Below are 10032 nucleotides of genomic sequence, written 5' to 3'. Positions count from 1 at the left end.
AGTCTTGTTTTGGCTTTGGCAGGCTCGCTCATGTGTCTGGGGGAATAAGCTTATGTGGCGCGTTGTGGTTGTAGATCTGCACATGTTTTAATAGCTGAAGTATAAAATAGGGCTTAATTGGTTAATGTATGTGCAAAGTAACTAAAGTTTTGAAATTATCGTAGGGGAGTAAAAGTACAATATTTGCCTCTGAGATGTAGTGGAGTAGGAGTAGGCCTATAAAGTATTGAAAGAAATGTACATACTCAAGTAAAGTAAAGTAAAGTACCTCAAAATGTTTACTTAAAGTGGTAATATGCAATTTCTCTTAATGAATACAATTAAATGCTGTCTAATCTGTATGGTAGAGTATGTTAATACAATATAACTTAGACAACTGTGGCGGTTGTATTTTGTCTCCCTGCTCTTCTATCGAGACATTTAGATAGTGTCAAAGGTCATGTGTCACCTAGACACAGGATCTGACACGAATTTTGACCTGAAGTTCAAGATTCAATTGATCCCCTGAGCAAGCAGGCGGGCTCTATTAGATCAATGGTAAAAATGCCAGCACTTGCGCAGGAAACCGGCTTCAAATCCGGGGTGGAAGAGGAAAGTTACAGTGCAGCTTTAAGTACAGCACTTGAACGTACTTAAGTTACTTTTCACCACTGACGGTAACGCACATACAAACACACACTTACACAGAGGAAAACACCATCTCCTCTGCCAGTGTTTTCAGCCTTGCGGAGATTACAAAAACAGAATGATCAAGCATTCAGCCAACGAAACACAGACTCATCTGCAGTTTATTTTAGGCCACACAGGAAGGGGACCAAGGAGACGCGGAGCTCTGCAGACCTCAGTCTCTGACGGCTCTGACACTAATTAAACACTTAACCCGTTAAGACCCGAGGCAGATTCTTAAAAATGACCTCTAAATCCTAACAGTTTTCTGAAAAAAACTAATGTTGCTATATGTCAGTGGTTCTCAAACTTTTTTATGTCAAGGACCCCCCAAAATGATATGTATTTGACCCCCCAGCTCAAAATATTTTGTTCCAGAAGCAAAGATTTGAGTTAAAAATAATTCACTTTAAAAATATACATATATTCAAAGATTTGCGCCAATTCTCACGATTAAAAAAAAATCGCAGATCTACAAGCTCATAGCGCGGCACGAAGTGTCGCGCTATGAGCTTGTATATCTGTGATTTTTGAATAGCCAAAGTATAAAATAATGGTTAAAATGGCACGAAGTGACGCGTTATGAGCTTGTATATCACAGATATACAAGCTCATAGCGCGACACTTCGTGCCGCGCTATGAGCTTGTATATCTGTGATTTTTGAATAGCCAAAGTATAAAATAATGGTTAAAATGGCACGAAGTGACGCGTTATGAGCTTGTATATCTGTGACTTTTGAATAGCCAAAGTATAAAATAATGGTTAAAAGGGTTCAAATATAGCTAAAATCTAAAATTCTTTCCCGGTTTTAATGGGTTAACAGATTAGAGAAGGGGGGAAAAAAGCCTTCTCCTCACTTTCTAATTGTCCTCCATTTCCAAGTCTAATTTCGTCAATCAGAGCCATCTTCAATTTGGGAGAGCAAATTGTGCACTAATCATTTTTCCAGAGCGAGGTTTGTCCCGGCTCTAATTGTCAGGGGATGATTTAGTTATTATCAGAATGTCGGCTGGTCTTATCAGTCATCTTGGAGGGCTAATTTGATCTGAAGATTGTTTTGCAAAAGAGAAATGAGGCTGAATATTTTAACGATGACTCATGGCGTTTCATAGTTTTGACTTTTAAAAAAACACGGCTAATTTGGCTAATTGGTGGAATGAGACGTAAATTGGGTGAAATAATTTGGCTCACAAGGGGGGGGGGGGTACTTTCAAAAGTCTTTAATGCAAAATAAATGGAGTATATAGCATAAAAAAAAAGAAAATCATACATTTATTTGACAGCAAGTATAAATCACGGCATTCGTGAAACACTTCGGTAAGTATGGATTTTTTGAAGCACAAGATTAAATACGTTAGTAATGATATTTCATGGTATGACCGTTAAGCAGGATACTTCATCTAACTTTGTTTGACAGCTTCCGCAGTAAGAGTTTATGTGAGTTCTTCATGCAGCCATTTTAAACTTGAAACATCACAAAGAAATTCTATTATTCTCGCAGAACTCATTTTGGGAAAGCGTTGTAAGTATTCATAACAAGTGTAAATCTGTCAGCCACAACCACCCAAGCAAAAAGAAATACAAAAAGTACAAAAAAACAAAGATAAAAGATCAAATACAGAGCAGTTGCTGGGCGGGTGTCAGGCAGTGCGGGAAGTCCAATGGACAAAACATCAAGGACAATAAACACATTTCCTCTTCCTGTTTGCCGAGTCAGTTTCCTGTCTTTCCGTTCATTATTATTGAAGTCTAGTCAGTTAAAGTGATCTTTCTGTCCGCTTACTGACAATTATTTTAATCCTTATATGCGTATATGTATTTCCCTTTTTTAGCAGTATTCTACACTGCATTTTCAGCCCTATAGTTTAAAAGTAATATCAAATGCCGGTGAATCTTTATACACATTTACATAGTGTAGTATTAAGCAAACATAAGAACACGAACAGGTACATGTATTTGTATACAAGCAGACTATAAAATAATGTGTTCTCCGTGTTAAGTGTTATCACTATGTTCCCTGTTCTAACTGTTCTTACGCATTCATTTATGGTTTCATTCATCATTCATGGTTTCACTCGTTTTTCGGTTTTCACTCGTTCATTGAGGGGGTTTAGCCTTCAAGCCCAAATTAAGCTGCTCCAGCCCAACTCTGATTAAGGAATGTGCTTTAAATCTGATTTGCAAAAATCAGTTTCCATTCGTTTTTTTTGGTGTTCGAACGGCATAAAAAAACAATGCGACTTCAATCTGGATATAGGCCACAAACCAGATTTGGGCTGCCAGTCTGAACAGGGCCTAAACAATATGGCAGGAAATCACTTAACACACCGATAGCCTCCAGCGGGTTATTCGGCGAACCTGTGAAGTCAGTGTTAATTCTCTTTTTAGAGCAGCTCTCGCAACTGGCAGCATCGAATCCACGACCGTGTTCAACTGGACAGGATTCATTCATAATCTGTAGGACATGTCGCTTGGCAAAAAAAGAACAGATCTAGCTTGTAGATCTGTTATTTTGGCGAGCGGCAAAGTCGCGCGTTAAAGGCATAGTACGCAACTTTGCCCTATGTTTACATAATAAAACAAAAACTGTATGTTTTACCCATCATTTCCGTCTATACCAGCTGTTATCAGACCCTGAAATAGTGTGGTGGTGTTTACCTGCAGAAACGCTGTATTTTGAGGTTTTCACTGCTTGTTTTGGCAGCCCAAAAAAATTACAACAAATGACGACAACATACAGCGAGAGGGAAGTGGTGTTTCTGCAGGTTAAACACCACCACACTACTTCAGGGTCTGATAACAAATTTCTGGTACTGTATAGAGGAAAATAATGGGTAAAGAAAAACAATTATATATTGTTTTGTTATGTAAACACAAGGGCAAAGTTACACGCTACGCCTTTAACCCATTAATACCGGGAACGCATCCGTGTCATTTTAGGATTTCTTCGGCCATTCAAAAAATAGCAGATCTACAAGCTCATAGCGCGGCACCGAGTGCCACGCTATGAGCTTGTAGATCTGCTTTGTTTTGAAAAATCGTGGAAAATGTGTGCAAATCTTTTAATATATATATATATATATATGTATATATATATTTATATATATATATACACACATACTTTTTAAAGCAATCTTTTTTTGCTCACATCTCAAATCTTTGCTTCTGGGGATTCTACAAATGTCTTCTAAATCCTTTTTTAAACGTATTTAGCTATAATATAGCTAAATACGTTGTTCCAGGGACCCCCAGAAGCAAAGATTTGAGTTTAAAATATTCACTTTAAAAATATATATATATTCAAAGATTTGCACACATTTTCAAAAAATAGCACGGCACTCTGCACTCGGTGCCGCCCTATGAGCTTGTAGATCTGCTATTTTTCAATAGCCAAAGAAATCGTAAAATGACGCGGATGCGTTCCCGGATTGAATGGGTCAAGCCGAACTTTCCTACACTACCCCCATCATGGGGTTCTTGTGCCTGGGGTCGGGCTGTCTCCTGTTGTCCCGGTAGCCGTAGCGTTCGGGGCTGGCGTGTTGTTGGTGCGCTCTGCCGCCCCCACCGGGCTGCTGCTGCTGCTGGCGCTCGGGGCTGAGGTAGCGGCCGGGACTGGCGTGGCGCTGCTCCCTGCCTCCGGGGTTCCGTTCTGGGCTTAGGTAGCGGCCGGGACTTGCGTGGCGCTCCCTTCCCCCCCCGGGATGATGATGATGATGGCGTTCCGGGCTGATGTAGCGTCCCGGGCTGGCATACCGCTCCCTGTCACGATCATGACATTATTTTTTACTTTACAAAACACATTCCCTGGCATAGACGGAGATCTCCGTCATTTCGAATCCAACCGTTGACCGCCATTGACGGAGATCTCCGTCAATTAATATATATATATTTTTTTTTACCAGCTTGCGAGCTGGTCTAAGAAGAGACTGACCACTAGTCAACATATTCTCGACAGATTCTCAACAGATTCTCGACATGTTTTCGATCATTGGCTGTCCTTTAAGCCAATGGGGATACTTTCCCATACTCTGAACGGGCGGTCTCGTCCTCCCAAGCTATGGCCTAGCAGTGTTGCCAGATTCTGGGAGAGAAATAAGCAACAGGTCTAAGCCTATGGGGAGCCACTAGCAGTGTTGCCAGATTCTGCGAGAACAAATCAGCAAGCTGATATACATGACTGTGTGTCATGTCTTGTTTTAATTCCACAAGAGGGCGCTCTAACACAACTCAGGAATGATCCCTCGACTCTGAGAGAAAAAAGAAAAGTCACTTCCTTCCACTCCTATGTTGTGAGATGTAGAAAAACACATCAGGCTCGGATTTCTTCTTTTTTTGTGTGAAAACGAGCCTTATTCAACGGGCGACAGCAACAAAATGGCCGATCGCGGTAAACACATTTTTGTTCCAGTGGATAGACAAGACCCTCCCCCACCCCCCAGACACCCTTTGTTTACTTCGGTGTACACATCGTGGCTTCCAAAGATCGTCAATATAAGGTAGAAAACAGTGGATTAATTACTTAATTATTAATACCTGGCAGTGAATGTGCTATGTAATGTTTATTCTTGGCATTGTACACTGGAACGTAATGACATTTTGTTTGCCTCTTAGGGTTTGTGAACACAATTTGCACAGGGCAGATATGACGAATACCATACATATCGATGCTGTCGGGCAGAGAGCTCTTATCTCCATATTTTAACTTTTTGTGTTTTTTCGTAAATGAACGCCCTATTTGATCGTACTACAGCGTCACACAAAAGTATCAAAAGTAGCAGATCCGCACGCTCGAAACGCGGCGCGACTGACATATTTAATAATTATATAGCGGAAATTGACGATCTACAAGCTCACAAAACGTCGCAAGCTTGTAGATCGACTATATCCGCAATTTTTGGAAAATGTTTGAAAATGTGTGAAGGCAAGAATAATTGCAATAATGATGATAATAATAATAATACATAAAACTTATATAGCGCTTTTCTGAAGACCCAAAAGTCGCTTTTCAAAAAAACAAAAAAACAAAGCAAAGGCAAACAAAGCCCAAAGTTAAAACATAAGAAAAGATTATCTCAACTAATTGCGATTAGGGCGATTATGTGAATAATTGTAAAAGGGGCCTACGGTACAGTACCTGCCGCCTGGTTGGTACCGTTCGGGGCTGATGTAGCGCCCGGGGCTAGCGTGGCGGTATCCGGCGGGCGAGGGCGGCACGTCCTGCCTCAGGGCCGCCCGGTCGCGCTGCTGCTGCTGCCCGACGCGGGGCGACGACGGGTACGGGTGGGCCGGCTGCCCGCCGGGCTGGGGGGCAGGCACGCGGACAGGGGGCTTGCCGCCGGGGTAAGGGGCCGGCTCTCTCCGCTCCGGCCTCGACCTGCCGGGGTGTTCGTCTGGATCGGCCCTCCTGAAACAGAGATTGATTGATTGATAAAATTATGTTGACTTTTTTTAAAAGTACATTATGGTCTTTTATTCCAGTATGTTTTCTGTGCCAAGGACCACCACATTGATATATAATTGGCCACGGACCCCCATCTGAAAATGTTTTGTGCCAGGGAACCCCCAGAAGAGAAGATTTGTATTCAAAAAGTCAAAATTATGAACACTTTCAAAAAATTTCAAAAAAAGTGACGCACTGTGAACTTGTATTTCTATTTCTTTCTGCCGGGGGAAACCCTGCAAGCCCTCCAAGGACCCCTGGGGGTCCCTGGACCCCACTTTGAGAAACCACTGTACAGTCAACACTCAACCATGCTGGACAGACAACAGAGCAACACACGACAATGCAAAATATCAAAAATAAACAGTTGAAAACAATGAACGATGACATAAAAAGGAAGGTGGAGGATATAGTTTACTGAGGCACTACACTGTCTCTCTGCATGCTATGTGCGGTATGCGATTACCTTGCAAGTCACTAGTAAGACATAAATTGTAAATTTAGAGGGAGAGAGAGAGAGACAGAGAGAGAGAGAGAGAGAGAGACACATTTAATACCGGTCGAGACCGGTTTTGGAAGTCGGGACGTGCCGGTGGAGACTTGACCCTCCCCAGCGCTAAGCTTCCCCCCGTTATTCAGTTTACATGGCCAGGCAGCGGCCTTGACACCATGCATGGTGGGGGGGGTCTGGAACGATGCCAGGAGATAACAGCAAATGCCTCCGTAAGCATGTGAGGAGGAGCTGCCGTGCGTGTGTGTGTGTGTGTGTGTGTGTGTGTGTGTGTCTGTGTGTGTGTGCGTGTGCGTGTGTGTGTGCGTGTGACAGAGAGAGAGAGAGAGAGAGAGAGAGAGAGAGAGAGAGAGAGAGAGAGAGAGAGCACCAGTGCCTGTGTTTAAAAGAAAATCTGTGCCTACGTTCTAATGTGTCTTGGAATGCATGTGCGCGCGTGTGTGTGTGTGTGTGTGTGTGTGTGTGTGTGTGTGTGTGTGTGTGTGTGTGTGTGCCTGCGTATGTGTGCCTGCGTATGTGTGCGTGTGTGTGTGTGTGCGTGTGTGTGTGTGTGCGTGTGTGTGTGTGTGCGTGTGTGCCTGTGTGCGTGTGTGTGTTTGCCTGCCTGTATCCCATGGGGTCGGCACTGCAGTAACGAGGCAGCCAGCTGGACGTCTCTAGTTCCCGTCCCACTAGCAGTGGGTGATTAAGGGTCTAAGCCCCCCGGGTAAGACAACACGCCAAGATGGGGGGAGAGAGAGGGAGAGAGAGAGAGAGAGAGAGAGAGAGAGAGAGAGAGAGAGAGAGAGAGAGAGAGAGAGACAGGGATGGTAAAGAGGGAAACAAGAGAGCGAGATAAGAGAAGAGACGGAGGAAGTTATAGGGAGGGAGGGTCTCCTTCACCTTTCACAGGCCCGTTCAGATATTTTCCAGTTCGCGTGCAGCTCAAAGTGGCTGTAGTGACACAGAAACCCAAACGAGACCTGAGTCAGTCCCTTCCCACAATCAGACAGCCATCAAGTGGGGGGGGGGGGGGGGGGGGGGGGGGGGGGGTCTTAGCTTAGAGCAAGGGTTCCCAAACTTTCCAGCCCGCGACCCCCCAAAATAATCGTATTTGCACTGAGGGACCTCCCACCCTGATAAGCACTTGGAGTCGTAGCCATTACAAAACACCAACGGCGAACAAACGCCGAACTACAAGCTCACATTGTACAGGTCTTAAAAGTCATTGGAAGTCAACCTATGGTGATATCAACCAAAGGTGATCTACTGTAACTGCACAATGCTGCCCTGAGGCAACTAACTACCTAAATAAAAAATAAATAGTTTTATGATATAAATAAATGTCGTTAAACAATCAAGACATCATTTTTGACATGCCGCATGCACATGCATATACGTACGGTATTTTTTTTTTCTATCGATTAGTAACCCCATGGAGACTTGAATTCATGGATATTGTTTTGTTTTTATCGCATTCCTAAGCCAATAATTTGACGACTGGCAACCGCTGGTCATCAAATTATCGGCTTAGGAATGCGACAAAAACAAAAAACATACCCATAAATTCAAGTCTCCATGGATGGGGTGACTAATCGATAGGAAAAAAAAATCCCATGCCGCCTTTTTTCCCATGAGGCCTAGCTTCCAGAAATGTCAAACACCCCACACCCCCCCCCCCCCCCCCCCCCCTTCCCCGACATGTCTGGTGACATTATTGTTCAAGGTAGATGTGTGAGGTCCACACGATGAGCGGTCCTATAAGAAACAAGATTTCATTATGTAACGTGTCCTTCACTGTGGTGTTTGTGTCCCAGCACGTGATACAAGTGTTAACACATTTTTCCTGTTAACATTTAGTCGACGCGGGGCAGACAATAACCACTTACGCCCTAGTTTATACTGCATCGTGCAGCAGTGCCGTGCAGTGATTGCAACGTTGGGAGCCGCGTTGCCAGACTTTGCGAGAGAAACAAGCAGACAGGTCTACGAAATCAAGCCCAAAAGAAGCAACTAGGTCGCATGGGTCGGCAGCAAAATGGCTTAATATATATAGCGTCAAAGCCAGTTGTAACCACTTTAACCCTATAAACATAGGCTATTTGAAAATAGCCGTTCTACATGTACAGCGTTCGGCTATTTAAAAAAAAGAAAATCTATAAAAGATTTGAAATATTTGGAATATTTTTGGAAATATTTTAACAACATAAATATTGTATGGGTCTCACTGGGCGAAAATATTTTAAAATGACGGTCCATGGCCAAATAAACATTAATTTGGCGGTCCTTGACATGAAAATGTTTGAGAACGACATTAGGAAGCAAGCCTAAATAAGCAACTACACTTTAGAAACAAGCCCAAAAAACCCCACAACTACCAATATCTACAAGTGACGTTTACAGAAAAAACAACCCCAAAGTTGCTTATAATAAGCACACATGGCAACACTGATTGCAACATGTTGTGAGCCCCAAAAACAGGGAACGCCAGGTTGAAGGCGGTCAAGTTACACCGCGGCTAACCTTGACAAGCAGTGATTGTTGCTGACGCTGCGGTGTGGACTCGGGGTCCTGCGAGCGGGTCACGACCCCCAGGAGATTTAGTAGGGGGGGGGGGGGGGGGGGCTTGCATTCCTACAAACAGGATATCATCGCTGTCAGCCGGACAACCTTGTATCTCTGTATTTCTACTTTGTATGTTTTTTTTTGTAAATGATTGCCTTACTTCCAGTGGTGGAAAAAGTACTCACATGTTTAAAATAGGACTGAAGTGAATGATGTATGTTTTATAATGTATTAATTTATATCTGCAAAATAACTCAAGTTTTCAAATAATTGCAGTGGAGTAAAAGTACAATATTTGGATCCGAGATGTAGTGGAGTAGAAATAAGAGTCTGGAAATTGGAAATACTCAAGCAAAGTACAAATACCTCAAAATTTTACGTAAATGTACTTAGTTACTTACTTTCTTTTTTTTCTTCTTTTTTTTTTACGGTCCACGGCTTCCCTCCTAAAATGTGTTATTTGTGGCCCACCAGTATAGTCATACAAAATGCATACATTTGACATTTTGGTGTTTTGAAATTAAACTGGGTAGACGAGCTATCTCTCAGTAGAATTTTTAAGGATATACCAAACTGCTTGTTTTTGTCGTTTCATTCTCAAGATTTGAAAGAAAGGGCATTTTTTATTTTATTTTATAATATCATTTGTATAGAGAGACCTTTTCACACCTAGTTACACTTGGCTCCACCTTCCATTTGAACAAAATACATGTATTGGACTGTAAATGTAATGGCAATACAATGCGTGCATGTGATAAAAAGGAATACTTTTAGTTTTGTTCACAGCACAGATGAGTGGCTTACATTTAAAGAATATTGTAGTTATATAACACATTTGTAATGTGATGCATTTGTACGTGACTTTGTTAT

The 10032-nt window shown here is 42.5% G+C and overlaps 1 protein-coding gene across 4 annotated transcripts in view; it reads right to left on the bottom strand.

The window, feature by feature from the left end:
• Positions 1-3702: 3702 nt before the first annotated feature.
• Positions 3703-10032, bottom strand: part of LOC311041079 (partitioning defective 3 homolog B-like) — a 336525-nt gene continuing 330195 nt past the window's right edge. For 3 of the 4 annotated variants that reach the window (XM_084051519.1, XM_084051520.1, XM_084051521.1), the window contains 2 exons: positions 5802-6071; positions 3703-4426 (listed from right to left, as the gene is read on the bottom strand). In XM_084051519.1, coding sequence (XP_083907645.1) covers positions 4120-4426; positions 5802-6071 — 577 coding nt within the window. In that variant the 3' untranslated portion in view covers positions 3703-4119. The remainder of the gene's footprint in view (positions 4427-5801; positions 6072-10032) is intronic. The other variant, XM_084051522.1, reaches the window with a different exon arrangement.

This window comes from Gymnoscopelus microlampas (genome assembly GCF_963454915.1).
Source record: "Gymnoscopelus microlampas genome assembly, chromosome: 24".
NCBI lineage: Eukaryota > Metazoa > Chordata > Actinopteri > Myctophiformes > Myctophidae > Gymnoscopelus > Gymnoscopelus microlampas.
This window is presented reverse-complemented; position numbering and strand designations above follow the sequence as displayed.